A 16,263-nucleotide genomic window follows, 5' to 3' on the forward strand; every position below is an offset into this window, starting at 1 on the left:
AATAAAATTAACTCATTTTTATTTGAAAAATAAGTTGGAAATTTTAAATTAATTGAGATTACGTGTATTTAGTCAAAATCTCAAGAAAGATGGATACAATTAACTCCCTTTTTATTTAAAAAATAAATTTTTAAAAATGATAAATGAACAACACATGTTATTGGTTTTTAAAACCATAAAAAGTAGTTTTTAAAGAAAAAACACAACTTTTAAGACTAGCTTGATAGAACTTTCAAAGTAGGTCTCACCCATTTAAATAGCTATAATTTTAGAAAGGGACACGTTATGAATATGTTTGGATTTCGAAAAAGTTTGAAGGAAAATAACATAGAAAGAAAATAAAGAGAAGAAGTAGAGAGGCAAAAAAAGTAAAAGAAAAATAAGAAATAGATTTGAAGTTAATAAATTAGATTTATATATTACTTCAAACTCATTTTATCTATTTAATTCTTCCATGTAAAGTTTAGATAATTTTAAAATATAATTCTTTTAACTAATTTTAATTATATTTGAATTTTATTTGTATTTTTCATGGTATAATCAAATTTATAAAAAAGAAAAAATATTTTTCTTAACTTGTTCTTTTCTTTTCTTAGTACTTTTTGACAACTGAACAAGCCTATGTTCTTCCTCAAACTCAATGGGAAGCAAAAATTATCCTTATTTTATAAAAATATTTTATCCAAAATATAAAATCAATTGCAAAAAAAATAAAAATAAATAGTTACCGTTAATTAACTCGTAAGTTGATTAATGGAAGAGTAGTCTTTCTTAAAATGAAATTTGAGATGCTATTAATATAATTTGAGCTATTTAATAAAATTATCCAAACAATTATAACTTTTTATAGACTAAAATCAATAATAAAAAAAAAACTTAATTTTTAGTTTTTAATTAACTATTTCAAACTTTCTTATTTGTTCATTCTTAGATTCAATTCAAATTTATATTTAAATTAATAAATAAAAAATCCTTTGGCTAAATTGTTCATACTTTTGTCATTATTAAGATAAATTTAAATTTTAAAATTATTAAATTAGTGAATTCATTCCAATTTTTATGCATAGTCACTATCAACTTCTTGTATTATTAATGTATTAATAATTATATACTATGATTAATCAAATGTAATTAATCATCTTCATTGACATGCAATGTTGTCATCATGAATTTTTCTAATAAATAAAGATAAAATTTTCATTAAAAAATAATTAAAATTAAAGCCATCTAATTGTTGTTAATGAAGGTTTAAAACGTCAACAACAATGGTTTTTCCATTAATTATATTTCTTCTTAACTTATATATTCCATATCTAATGACATGCGATGTTGACATGAAATGTAAATTTGGTCCGTAGGGCTTGGATGAAGTTGATATGAAATGGAGAGATTATACTTTATTTTTTATTTCCATCACATTACTAGTAGGATATGATCGAGATGAAGCTCAACTTATTTAAAAGTTGGTTTGACAGTGATTTTAAGAAGTATTTTTATCCTCAAAAATATATATTTTTTTAAATTAGGAGTTTGTTTGACAAGTAAAAAAAACAAAAAAACACGTTTAATAACTATTAATCATTTTCTGTTTTCTGTTTTTAAGAACAAAAAATGGGGCATTTTCAAAAAATGCCTTTTAATTATTTTCTATTGTTTCGTAAGAGCTATTGTAAAAAAAATAATTATATAAGCATGTATAATGATTTAAAATAAAACACTGAATATAAAAATTATTTTTAAAACATATTAAAAAATATTAAAAACACGTTTAAAATATTTCAAGTTCTTAAATAGATTTTTGTTTTACGAAACATTGTAGAATAGTTTTCAAAAACAACCAAACATAACCTTCAAGAACTAAGAAGTATGAAAGGGAAAAAAACAAAACAAAAAACAAAAGCAAGAATCTCACCATCTTATTTTATTTGTCATGAGATGCAGAAAAAATAAAATAAAATAAAACAAAAATCATTAATAACTTCTGCACACAATAAGATTAAAAGTAAAGAAGAAGAAGAAGAATAAAAACAAAGTGATCAAAATCTCTTCATATTCAAATAAAAGGTAAATTACATCATCCAAACTACATGGGGTTAGCTCCTTCAAACTCCACAAACCAGAAACTGGACTTTCCTTTTTGTACAAAGCAATGAAATATTCCACCAAGTTTCAGGGGAAAAAAAATATAATGAACAACAAACTAGTCCCTAGACCTAAAAGCTAGAGGACTTCTTCTGCATAAATTCACTCAGATAAGTTCACACCACAAAATAGAAGGAAAAAAAAAAAACATGGTTTTCCCGCCTGCACAAGTGCATATGGATTCTCATGCTGTACTGGGTTATGCCCAAGGTAATGGCTCCAACGTAAACAAGTTCCAGGAGCATTTGGTGGGGTAGCAGTTACCTGGTGTGCCTCAGGCATGTTTCATCTATTTGAAGTAGTCCTGCCGGAGAATGGCGACAAAATCGGGGCCATCTTCATCCTTCGGCTTCCAAATTTCCCCATTTCCTTGAATGTGCCATGACACTTTTGGAGAAAGAGGTGTGTATAAATCTGCATGTATGGAGTATTAGGGTAAGTGTAAACTAGTTTCTAGAGCATTCAATCTAATGAGTTAGAAACTTGAAGCCATGAAGGGCAATTTCAATAGGACATAGTATTGCATAGGAAAATGCTGCTGCCTCATAGAAAATATTATTTATGAAGTTAAGGAAACCACCCTATGTTATTGTTAGTGAACTATATAACTTAGAACATAACTCAGGAGGCTTGACCATAACCACTGTTGTCATACTAAATATTATGGTTTTTTTCTTTAACTTTTTATATGAAACTCCACAAAAAGTTATCCAAACTATTTAAGTTTGACTACAGTCTCTTTATGTTTGTGAGTTTGGTTAAAGGTTTTACTACAGCTATCCACAAGACAACCCCACCATTTTTCAGGAAACTAGTGTATCTCCACCATAGAGATGTCTATCATTCATGTGATGATGGGGAGACATTGTTTGAAGGCACATAACAAGAGACTAATGTGATTCAAGAGCCATCGAAGGTATGGTATTATTAGACACATGAACCTAGACAGCAGGTTATCAATAGCCATCTTCCGACACGACCTAGAAGGCAGGTTTCAGTAACCAACTTCTTTCTCTGGTTAGATGTTCTGGTCAATTTGACTTCAGCAGGCATCTACCGAATTGATCAATCCAAGATACATGATATGATCAATATATGTGCAGAACAATATAAAACCGGATTTTTCCTAAACAATATGTGAGTATCACAAGAGAGCAGGTATTGGCAAGGTAGGCAGTGGTATCTAACACCTCCCATTACTTCCTTTCAATCCTCAGCTTCACATCTTCGGCGAAGGGACTGGTACCTCATGGAGACATTGGGGAATTTTCTGGACCCAGAAAGCAAAGCAAGGACTCATTATCTCCCAGTTAAGCATTATAGTAGTTGCATATTCCCAAGGACCATGGTTGGGGTGATACCCTCTGAGGGTATGAAGGGGCTCACACTAGTCCCCTGGATCCTTATAATCAAAGCTCCAGATTGAGCAAAGCGGAACCCAAACTAAGCCAAACTCAGGATTAGGCAAGAAACACCAACCAAACTGAACTCAGCCAGCTGCATGTGTCCAGGAACCCGATTTCTGATTGATGATCCTAGTTCCATTTTCAATGCCACCCAATTCCTTTGTATAGCATGTCATTAAAAAAATCATGTTACGCTTGATGTTGGTATCTCACAGCCTAGTAGAAGGTGTTCTCCTTCAATCAATGCATGAGAAAGAAAGGAATTCTAATAAACATGTTCTGACCACTAGAGGTGCTACAACTGACAGCCATAACTCCTACTAAGATAATGATGAACTACCTACTCATACAGTCCAGTTTTCCCTGTGACAATTACCATTCCAGTTCCACCCATTTTGTTTGCATCCAAGCATCAGAATCAGAATTGCACTTTCCAATTACTTTTCTTATCTGACATCCAATACCCAGCAATCAAAATAGACTTAAAATCAATGGTTTGATATTTATTTTATTTAGTTTTACTTTGTTTCAAATTTACTTATGGACTTTCTCAATCAATTTCGTCCCACAAATATATAAACTGATTACTAATTTTTTCCTTCTGTTCCTAGAGGACCTAGGCCTTTGTCTCAGGTGAGGACCGCTTCACAATTTCTCTTCCTTCACTTTGAGTCCATTTTCTACTGTGAAACCATCGATTCTATTATTTTCTACTTTCTTTCACTATGTTCCATTAACTCATCGTTCTCCACTCTAAACAAATTTCTTATCTTTTTTTATGTTTTAACTTGAATTTAGCAATTTCTTCAGTTTGTCATAACATGCCCTAGAGTATGAATGTATGAAAGTCCAACTGTAACTTCAAATTTTTATTAATCTACTCCTTCATCGATTATTAATAAATAATCCATTATATTTTTAATCCATTCAAGGGTGATATCATACAGTCTATCTCTTGACTTAGACTGATACATCGAGCCACTTTTTCAAAACAAAAGCTTCTTGAGAGAAGGATGATATTTCCTTGACAAGAACTCACTTCTACATCATTGTACGTTTGTACTCTGCATGACAAACATTGATGTTTAATAATTTTTCTGATTCTTGCCATGGTTGTAATAAATTTTCTTATATTAATGTGTGTGTGCACACGTGTGCATGCAAAGGCACATGCACGCTTCCTAATTTGTGTGATCATGAGGCATAAACGTTGCTCATTAAGTAACTATTATTTCTTATGGTATTTTGGCACACTGGTCACTACACCTTGCAAGAAATATCCATGCAAAAGACCAATATATGCACAAGAAATGTACCTGTAATAAATGGTGGATCTGGCTCTCTGGTACTGTGCAATATGGCAGTCCCAGATAAAACAGTGATGAAGCCACAAAGCTCTGAGACTATGCTGCTTGCACTTAGACCAGACCAATCCTAGAAATAAAGCAAAGCCAATTAAAGTTTCACTGAAGTGATTTGATATTATAACAAAAGGGGAAACAGTTCATACTCTCTTTTTCCCTGCGTGTGTATGTGCATGTATGTGTGCATGATAGAGTACCTTAAACATAATCACACTGGCTAAAATAGTAAATGATGTGAACAAGGCATAGTAGATGGGAGAAACAACGGCTGTGTTGAAAGTATCCAGTGCCTGGAAACAAACCAAATTCAGCCATCAGATAAATCTACACATTAGTCAATCTATAATTAGGTAAAATTAAATGTAAGACTGAAAACGAAAAAAGTGATAACATCTAGAAAATCAGCAAATACTATGGACCAAAAATGAACACAAAAAACAGTAGCATCAAATGATTTCATCTATGAATGAACAAGGATTATTGCTATTATTGTACCATGTTAGTGATATCCTCGCAGATTCCTATTATGGAATACCATTTAATCTAGTTAAGGTCTCTTGTACAAAGCTACAAATATACCATTTCCATGCTATGAAAATTTGTCTGGAATTGAACTTGGAATACCCATCCCCAATCCCCACACAACAAGTAGCCACTTGAGCCAATGATAAAAGCAATTATCATCTACACTGGACTCTAGGACTGTCTAAAAATCTGACATGCCAACAATTAGCCCACACATCTAAACTATATGCAGATAACTTCCTTTAACATCTCTATGATGGAAAACACTCTAGATCCTTGCCTGACCCTACACCAAGTTAATGTCCTGTAAGGCAGAAGAATCAGTTTTCTACTTGTAAATGAAGCACAGCTGAAACTATTAAGAACTTCCCAGATAAACCAACAGAAATAAATATTATGCTGATATGGACAAAGGATTCTTGTATTCTGAAGTGATGAACTTTTGACATAGTTAAGTTTCAGCAACAATTTCTCTTCCCAAAAAAAGCACAGAAGATTCTTCAATTGCAGCTATTTTTCTTGCAAATTACAAGAAACTGTTTGCAAAGGGAAGAACTCATGTAGGCACAAAGAAACTGTTTGCAAGGTCTCTCAAGGTAACCATTCATTTCACATGTAAACAGTTGTCTGAAAGGAACTTACTCAACACACACAAAACTGTCCCAACCATGAAAAATTTCTAGAAAAGGAGGCCAAGGGAATCAATGACATATTCCTTCTTCAGAAAAAATCTTCCTTTATTGCCAGTATTCTCTATTTTCTATGTATCAACTTTATCTCCATGATGCCTCTTTGCTACAAATGTGAAGTAAATCATTCTTTCTTGGGGCACTTAGTTCAGTATAAGCATTTGGAGACACATTTTTACGTGAATAATTGATGAAGGAAAACAAAATGGCATAGGGTTCCTATACATAACATGGACATTATATGACAAGGTATAAACACATGGCTACAGAAAATCCTAAAGAAATTGGACATGGGCACAGTGATGACTCATGAATATATGGATGCGTGAGCACATCGGTGTGCTATATTTAATTCTTATACTAAATTTTTACAATATTTAATTAAAATAAAGGTAATAATCATAGGTAATGTAATATTAGAGATGAGGTACTATGCATAGGTAAAGAAATAAGAAATAATTCTACGGGAAAAGGGCACCATTTTTAATGAAGGAACACAGGAAACAATCCCAGGATAGCCTTAATTTGAAACTAGGAAGGAAGAATCCACAAAATCAACCAAAACAAACACTTGACCTCCTGTGTAGCCCATGACTACATAGACTTGTAACAATTCCAAATTGTTGCCTAGTGGTTAGAAATAGAGCAAATAAGGTGTTAGGGGTTTTGATCAAACCACAAGACCAACACCCTCTACCCCCAACCCTCATACCGACCAACACAAATAAGAATCCAAGATCAGATTAAAAGAATAGGAGGATGAGGACTAAAGGCATGATTTATTGAAAAGGATAAGAAATTATAGAAGGTATAAAAATTTTCTCAGCAGCTGACGAGATTTGAATAGAAAAAAAAAATTGAGAAGTTGCTAGATTTCTTTCCTAAAAGCATGTTCTCCAAGCCTCCTCTCTCACATTCATACAAGCACTTTCTTCTTTTTTGAAATGCCCTCTTCCCTGTACCCTGCCATGTTCCCAATGTGTTTGGCTCACTTCCATGGTCAAAAAATCAAATTTTTTCAACACTGATCTCCATGGAGCATGCCCAACATATGCCTGCCATATCTTGAAGTCATGCCTGTGCCCTATGCATGTTGGAACCCACTCCTATGCTAGCTAGCATGTCCATGCCACAAATATTAACCATGAAGATGCTAAACAGGCAATATAACCAAAACATTAATACCTAGAGGCAACAAGGTCAACATAGAATAAACAGGACTGACATAAAATAGAATCGAAAACAGAAACATAGAATTTTCTGTTTATGAAAATAACAAGGAAATCTGTCTATATTGGATGAAGCTTGACCAATAAATTGTGCCAGTTTGGCAAAATTCAACATGAACCAAGATGACTCACACCATTTCATAGCAAAGTTGTTGCAAAGTAGATAATATTGCAAAATCTAGAAAAGAAAAAAATAAAGAACAAAATTACTTCTTAAATCAATTTTTTTTTTTTCCTTAGATTTAAGCTTACCCGATGAAATGAACTACTTGAGACATGAATCTATAAAGATATGGTAATGTAAACCCATATATGGAGAACATATATAGTGATCCAGCCCTTCACCCATAAACTCTTTATTGTGATTTCCAAGAGCATCTTCCTTACTGAAATCTATGTTGATACTTTTGCAAGTATTAACTACGTCCCAAGGTCCAAAAACACATTCAACCATTATCAAATATCATTCCCTTAGTTGAATTAGTACCATCATTTAGTTTTTATGTCTTCAACTTCTATAATATTATTAGGTAAAAAAAATGGCACATGGTGATGTAGGACAACCCTAGGATGGTTGCCTACACTCAAATAGGTGGGCTAGGGCTTTTATTTTTAGGGTGTAAGAAGAGGAACAAGGTATAGAGTTTTTGGTAGAGAAAAATAAAATTTAAAAAATAATACAGAGAAAGAAGACACAACAAAGAGATGTAAACCTTAAAGGCTCACTAAAGCTTTCTAGGAATCTCACTTAGAAGAAAATCAATGAAGTCTCACTATTGAGGATTGCAATACTTGTAATAAAAAATTATATATATATATATATATATTAATATCAATTAATTCAATACTTTGATTTACATTGATTAGCCTTATTTATAGACTTCTATAAAAAACCAAAGTCTATTAGGATTCTAATAACCTATTATGACTCTAACTCTAATTATCTTATAACCTAACTAGTTAACCCTAATTTGACTTCAACTAATACTAATCCTAATTTAATTCCAATTAATACTAACTCTAATTTAATTTCAACTAATATTAATTCTAATTTAATTCCAAGTAATACTAATCCGACTTTAATTGTAACTAATACTAATTCCCTTTCTTGATGTATATCTTAGAGGTTCATCCTCATCAATTTCCCCCGACTTGAAAAAAACTTGACCTCGAATTTTAGTGATTTTCCACAGTCAATTGAAATTTCAAGCAATGCTTTCCACCCTTTCTTTCTTCATCGACTATTTACCATGATAAGACCAAATCTCAAGATTTCTTGGACTTGTTCAATTTCATGCAAGATAAATACCAAACTTTGCTAAACTTTCTAGTGTTGTAAAACAAGTTGATAGTTCTCAAAATAATCATGTGTCATCAACAAGCATACGGGTTTCCCACACTTTTCTTGTAAATTGTCTTATGGAATAATAAGATTCTTAAATTCCCTATATTCAAAAGAAATTTCAGCAGATTCTTCATGTTTGCTACCAACAATGATAATGTTTTACCTTGGAAATTCAAGCATCGGTTCTTCTAAAGTTTTAACAACTTCTTTTAGCTCTCCTAAAGATTGCTCTAGAATTGGTTTCATCACCTCTTGTATTCTAGATTCATCATTGACAATTTCTTCCTCCTTACTAGTAACTTCGTATTGCTTCTTAATGGGAGTATTTGATAGCTCTTCTGGTTTCAAGGATGCTAATTTTTCCTCCAGTTGCTTAAGTGATAGAATTTCCTTCATTGGACGAAGGATCTTCTCACACCCATTGTGCACAAGCGTGTAACTGTTCTCACATCCATCATGTTAGACCCTCTCATCAAAAAGCCAGTCTTCCAATCACAATAAGAGCAACTTTCATCGGTAAAACATCACACCATGCTAATAACTCAAAATTATTATTGAAATTAACTGTTACTAGACAACCAAAACTCACCAAATTAGATGTTTCATTTACCCATGCTATTTGATAAGGATTTAGATGCTCTTCTGTCTTTAGATTAAGTTTCTCAATAAGCTCCTCTAAAGCTAGATTGGAACAACTACCTCCATCAATAATCAAAGTTTGAAAGATGAGTTTGAAAGATGCTAGTACATCGCTTATCCTCCTCTTTGTTTAGCCTTGCTATGTTCACCTACAGTTGCATAAAAAGGTTGTAGCCTTCAATCATGGTTACATATGTTGCTCCACTCCTCAAATGCATACACTTTCAAGCCAAGAACTTTCACTCTAATACCAAAACTAATGTAGGTCAACCTTAGAATGGTTGCCGACACTCAAATAGGTGGGTTAGGGTTTTTATTTTTAGGGTGTGAGGAGAGGAACAAGGAATAGAGTTTATGGTAGAGAAATAAAAAATAAATAAATAAATAATAGAGAGAAAGAAGATACAACAAAGAAGAGATGGAAACCTTAAGAGTCTCACTAAGGCCTTCTAAGAGTTCTCATCTAGAAGAAAATCAATGAAGTCTCACCTATAAAAAAATTAATGAAGTCTCACCATTGAGGATTGCAATACTTGAAAAAAAAAAAAAAAAAACATAATATTATTAACATCAATCAATTCATTACTTTGATTTACCTTGATTAGTCTTAATTATAGGTTTTTCTAAGAAAACCAAAGTCTACTAGGATTCTAATAACCTATTATGACTCTAATTCTAATTATCTTATAACCTAACTGGCTAATCCTAATATGACTCCAACAAATACTAATCCTAATTTAATTCCAATTAATACTAATTCTAATTTAATTCCAACTTATATTAATCCTAATTTAATTCCAAGTAATACTAACTCTAATTTAATTCCAACTAATATTAATCTTAATTTAATTCCAACTAATACTAATCCAACTCTAATTGTAACTAATACAAATTCCCTTTCTTGATGTATATCTTAGAGATTCATCCTCATCACATGGTCTTTGATTTATTGTTAAGGGAAAACATGAAAGGCAAAGAAAAAGGAGGAGCAACAAATCAAACCCTCCAAGCTAGCATGTCATGGAAAGGGAATTATCAAGCTCTATTGCATAAAAATGTTGGACCAGCAGAATGCAGATAATAAAGCATATTTCACCAGCTTCCGCAAATACAGATCTGTCCAAAGATTCCTAGAAAAAGAAAAACACTAATCGCAGAGCTCAAGACAACCATGAAAACTGTTCCCTTGACTTGAGTGGATATGTCTTTCAATGTTTCCTTGCATCTCAAAGGAATTCTGATGGTGGGAAATAGAAGAAACAAGAAGAAAACAATAAACTCTTGTTTACAGGTATAATTAATGAGATAGGATGCTACTGGAAGATGCTGTAAAATATATTCATACATATGGTTATGAAGCTGCACCTAATGAAGATCTCTGAACTCTCCACACTTTGGTAACATTAAGCAAAAAAAGACACCACATTCTGCATTGAAACAACCTCAGAGAAATCTCCATCGGATCTATAACTCCATTAATTGTTTTATTTAGAGGTTGGATGGATTTTTTATTTTATTTATTTATGTATTTGTCAAAAACAAACTATTCATTGATATGAATTTAAGTACAAGCAAAGGATGAGAAGTCCTTCCAAAATCCAATGGATGATTAAAAAAAGAAAAACCTAACAAAAGCAGCAAAATAACTATACCAAACAAGTATGAGACAAGAATGTATACAACATATGCAACAATGTGCAACTCAAAGGGATAAAAATACTAACCATGTTCAAATAATTTAATTGGGTCATGATACAGGTAACTGAAACCATTAAAAAGACCCATGCTTGGAAGTACTTAAACTGATTTGTACCCTCCAAAGTGAGTTCTATGGCAATGCCAACAGCTTTTATACTCATTACCTGCATAAGGGGAGAAGCTCAATTAGAATCAGCAAGCTAAATCATGTGTTACTTAAGGATTTAAATGTCATAAGCTCACATATACAGTGACAAGACAGAGCCCAAAAATAGAAAAGCAAGAAATTTTGGAAATAAGTTAGCCACAAAACCATGATTACTTACTGTCAATGATCCAATTATAGAGCATATGCCAATATAAACCAAGATATTGGTTTGGCCATACCGGGGCGCACAATACAAGATGAGTACAAGTGATACAGCTATTGCGGAGGCTGTATATAATAGAAAAGCTGGATACAAAAACACATCAAGCCAATCAAGAGGTATAGAATGATGTTAAGAATAAATGGAATAAAAAATCTCATCAGCATACCTGGTTGGATAGCTAATTCCCAAATTTCTTCTACTGAGGCCAGGGAACTCTCATCAGATGCATGGAGCACAATCACTACAGATCCCACTATGCATAGAAGACACCCCAGCATCCCCATTTTCTGTAGTTTCTCATTCAACAAAAAGTGCGCTAAAACAGCACTATCCATTGGCATACATAGTACACACATCCTGTTAGAAACTTTTAGAATAAAGAAAAAAGAAAAGAAAAATCATCAAGAAATAAATTTACCTAACAATAATGCTCAATGCACCAAGAGGCGTTACAAGCGTAGCAGGGGCAAAAACATAAGCTACAAAATTGGCTATTTCTCCAACAATCACTGTCAATTTTCACCCAAAAATAAAGAGAAGGAAAAAGAAAATCAAATCGATGCTTCCCAATCCTGCCTTCAGTAAAATAACAACAAAAAAAAAAAAGTTGTTTCTTCAAAACAATAGAATCAAATTTACTCTATTTGGCTAGGAATAGAAAAGACATTAACACTTTAATCTCAAAATTTTCAACAGTTATAAAAATGAACACAATGAAGTTCTGAATGCAGGAGTGGCAATTGACCATTTCTGCGTCAGTCACTGACAATTTTCTAAAAAAACAAAACATCAAATCATCATTTCCCAATTATGTCTTGTCCAAAACCAATAAAACCCAGGATTATTTCTGTAGAAAAAGTAATGAAAATTGCTCTACTTAGGTAATAGAAGTTAAGGAAAAGAAAAGAAACAAATATGTTGAATCTTGGATTTTTCAGCACTTTATCAAAATTCTGATACAATAACTCACTAGTAACATGCCCATCCACCAAAAATGAAACCAGATTTGTTCTCAAAAGAATAGCATAAAAATTGATGTGTTTGGCTAGCGACAAAGTCAAGCAAAAGAAAAAAAAAACTATAATCTTTATCCTCAAAATTTTCAGCAATTAATCAAAATTCAGATGCAGTAACTTACACCAAGACCATCCACCAAAAACAACCCAGATTTATTCTTAAAAGAATACCATCAAAATTGCTGTGTTTGGCTATGAGAAAGTAAAGGAAAAGAAATGAACTAAAATTTTAAACCTCAGAATTTTCAGCAAGTCATTAAAACTCAAAACACAGCAACTTCTTAGTGACCCTGCCCGCCCACCAAAAACAACCACGATTTTCTCAAAAGAATGGCATTGTAATTGCTGTGTTTGGCTGGTGAGAGAATTTAGGGAGAAAAAAAGAGAAACTAAAATCCTGAATCTTCAAATTTTCAGCAGTTTATCAAAACTCAAATACAGTATTCAACAAGACATCAAATCAAAACACTTCCCAATACCACCTTTTCTAAACCGAACAAAATCCAAAACTAATCCTGTCACTAAATCAAATATGCTCTGTTTGGCTAGTGAGAAAGTGATGGAAAATGGAAGAAATTAAAAACCTAAACCTTAAAACTTACTAGTAATCATGCCCATCCACCAAAGTGGCTCCAACAGGTACCCATATCCTCCAACACCTACCAAAACACCAAAAACAACAACAAAATCAATTAGGGCTAGTAAAAAACCCAGATTTTCTGAAGTGGGTATTTCCCAATTAGACTCACTAGCACGAGGGCCAGAGGCACCAGCCTTCTTGAGACCCTTCTTCTTGATTATGAAGCTGGATCCAATGAAAGCACTGGAGACAACAGCAAGAAGAACCCCTTTGAAGTTGCTGCTATTGAGAAGTGAAGCAGCCATGGATGGCACTGGTAGTGGTGGTGGAGGTGATGCCATTGAGGACCATGTTCATTTATGGGAATATGCTCACTGCATCAAACCCCAGATTTGTGTGATTCTCTCTCTTTCTATCGCCTGTTGGAGGGTTTTTTTTTTCCCTTCTTTTCTTGGGTTTGTTTTTCTTGTTCTTGCTGCCTTGGTTTCATGGGGATGATGGGGTCGTTAAGAGAAAGGTTAATTTTCTCCTACCTGCCAGTCCACTCCAATGAAGAGACTGACTTTCCTTTGTTGACAGTACTTCTTGCGAAGAAAAATGCCAAATCACATGGAAATTTCACAATCCTGGTTGGATCCTCTTTCACGCTTCAACAGCCTTTCCCATGTAAATTTACACATATGCTTCAAATAATTTTAACAATATTTGGATATAACTCTTCAACAAACATTTGAGTAAATTTTGAGAATAAATTTTACATTTTTTTTTATCTGATTTTAAACTCATTTTTTTAGATAATGAAAATTTTAAAATTATGTTCAAATATTGAATACACTTTTTTGTTAAATTAATCAACAAAATTCGTATGACAAACATGTAAACAAATTAAACATATTCAAACATATCATATATAAGACAGATCAATTTCATCTGTCGGCCACACGGAATTGTTTTAATTAATTTTTGGCCGATTCTAACAAAAAACATTAATTAGACATATGGAGTTTTAGACGAATAATTTATTAGATATTTAGATATAATTTAGAGTTATACAAGTATCTCAACAAAATACAAAATTATATCAATTTCATTTGTTTGTGGTATAGGGTTTTCTATTAATTTTATGCATAGTAGAGTTAGAATACCTCATTTTCCAATAAGCACAATTAGAGTGAGTTTAAAAGTGATTTTAGGAAGCATTTTTAACATTTTTAATACTTGAAAGATAGAATTTTCAGGTGCCAAAATTGTTAGAAACGCTTTCTAAAATCACTAAGAGTATTAATTGTTAATTAGATAACACTAAAAATAAATATTATCTTAAACGCGGTCAAATTTTATTAAAAGAGCTTATAATTAAAAACACTTAATATGAAAATAAAAATTATTACTTATTATAAAGACTATATTTTAACTTATACATAAAACTATTTTATATTTAATTTTTTAATTTAAACATTATAATTTATGACTTTGATTGAACTTCAACTTCTAGTTAAAAAGTAAACAATAAAAAGTTGTCACAAACAAATCTAAGAGCTTTTGTTGATTAATTTTATTAGCAAGGTTTTCTATTTAAAAAAAAAAAAAAAACCTTAATATGAAAACCAAGAAAATGTTTTTTAACATTGAATCCATTTATGACATGCAACAAAGCTATTTCATATTCATTACATTTTTAACAATATCTATACTTCTCTTTTAAAACTATAGTTTTGGCTTTTTCTTTGGAGCCACTTTTGCTTCTAGTTGAAGCCAAAAAATAAAAGGTTACTTTCGAAAAAGCTACTCTAAGTGAGGTCGAAATAGTTTTTTATGAGTCAGAATAGAGTTTTTATGAAAAGTAATATTATATTAGCTTTCATATTAAACTCGGTTATTTTGGGTTTGTAATTCATAAGTGTTCATAAGGATATTTTGGTAAAAAAATAAAAGGTTATAATGGATCTTATGAATAGTATTTTTAGATTGAGTTAATTAATTAATTGAAGTCTCCAATTAGGTTAGATCAAGTAACTCAAGCTTAAGTTTTGATCAAGTCACTTAAGTCTATAAAAAAGTCTATATAAAACCCCTTAGGAGTTTAAGACTTCACTTTTGCATCCTTGTCTTTCACATCCCATAAAGAAAACCTTAGCCTCCCCCTAAAGAAGTCTATCCTTCTCTTGTGTCAAAGATAAGTGAAAGGAGAGATCAGATGGAAGATATTTAAGTATACGAGATCTATAACGCCTACGATCTACTTTATTGAATTGGATTTGATCTAAGAATTGTTTAAGAGTCTCCTACGAATGAGGAAACAATCTAATCTACCTTCTCGATATTCCTTTTTAATTTTATTTTTTTAATATACTCCTAAAATCATGTATATGTCATCTTGGTATGTTTAGAAACAGAATTTGGTTGATAGTGTATATACATATATCAATGAAATGAGAACATGAATAAGTCATTCAAACTCTTTCTTATCCCTCATTATTCTTTATATAGTATCAAAGCTTTCCTAGCTCTTACAACCCTACCTTATTTATTTATTATCTTCTTCTTTATCCATCTCATGGTTGCACTCTCTATCACAGATGCCTTTGCCACCTTTGCTCCACAATTAGCCATGGTTTTAATACAAGAACACCTTCTTCCCCTCTCAACACCATTAACATTACTATCCAAGCACCCCATAAACTAACTCAAATCGACTACTTTGCTTGGTGATTGCAGTTTAATACCCTGCTCATTGGCTTAGTTAATAACACTTACCCCTATCCCCTCGAATCAATCACCACAGAAGCAGGTATTACCCTAAATTTGACACATTCCCTTTGGACCTGCCAAGATCAACTCATTCTTAATGCCATCATTGGATTTTTCTCTCCCACCTCTTTCCTTTCATTACCACTACCACCACTTCTCAAGTTGCATGGACCACCCTCTACAACATCTATGCAAAACCATCTTGTGGTCATATCATGACCCTCAAGGGTCCAAAAGTGTTAAAACCATCACCGATTACATGCAACAAGCCAAGTGTTGTAATGATGAACTCCTCATGAAAGTTGCTTATGATGTTAATGAGCTTATGCTCAAAATTCTTCATGGCCTTGGTGAAGAATACTTCCCCATTTCTCATGCCATTGAGTGTTGAAAAATTAATCCATAAACAAGATCTCATGTGGACATTAAAGCATACAATAAAAATTGGGAATTAAGAAAAGCTGACCTTGATTGATCCCATGGAAAGTCATTCCTGTGCTCTTCTGGT

General features: G+C 32.3%; 1 protein-coding gene across 2 annotated transcripts; it reads right to left on the minus strand.

Moving 5' to 3' along the window:
• Positions 1-2,033: 2,033 nt before the first annotated feature.
• On the minus strand, positions 2,034-13,629 carry LOC100257651 (probable magnesium transporter NIPA6). 2 transcript variants are annotated; one of them, XM_002270933.4, is made up of 9 exons: positions 13,174-13,624; positions 13,027-13,083; positions 11,827-11,917; positions 11,575-11,735; positions 11,364-11,491; positions 11,064-11,201; positions 5,110-5,202; positions 4,865-4,982; positions 2,034-2,556 (listed from the first exon to the last, which is right to left on the minus strand). In XM_002270933.4, the coding sequence occupies exons 1-9, from the start codon at positions 13,343-13,345 to the stop codon at positions 2,432-2,434; spliced, it is 1,083 nt and encodes a 360-aa protein (XP_002270969.1). In that variant the 5' UTR covers positions 13,346-13,624; the 3' UTR covers positions 2,034-2,431. The 2 variants fall into 2 exon arrangements, with proteins under 2 accessions (XP_002270969.1, XP_010652973.1); XM_010654671.3 differs by lacking the exon at positions 11,827-11,917 and having other exon boundaries at positions 11,575-11,775; positions 13,174-13,629.
• Between the last annotated feature and the right edge of the window lie 2,634 nt (positions 13,630-16,263).

Source organism: Vitis vinifera, chromosome 7 (genome assembly GCF_030704535.1).
Source record: "Vitis vinifera cultivar Pinot Noir 40024 chromosome 7, ASM3070453v1".
Lineage (NCBI taxonomy): Eukaryota > Viridiplantae > Streptophyta > Magnoliopsida > Vitales > Vitaceae > Vitis > Vitis vinifera.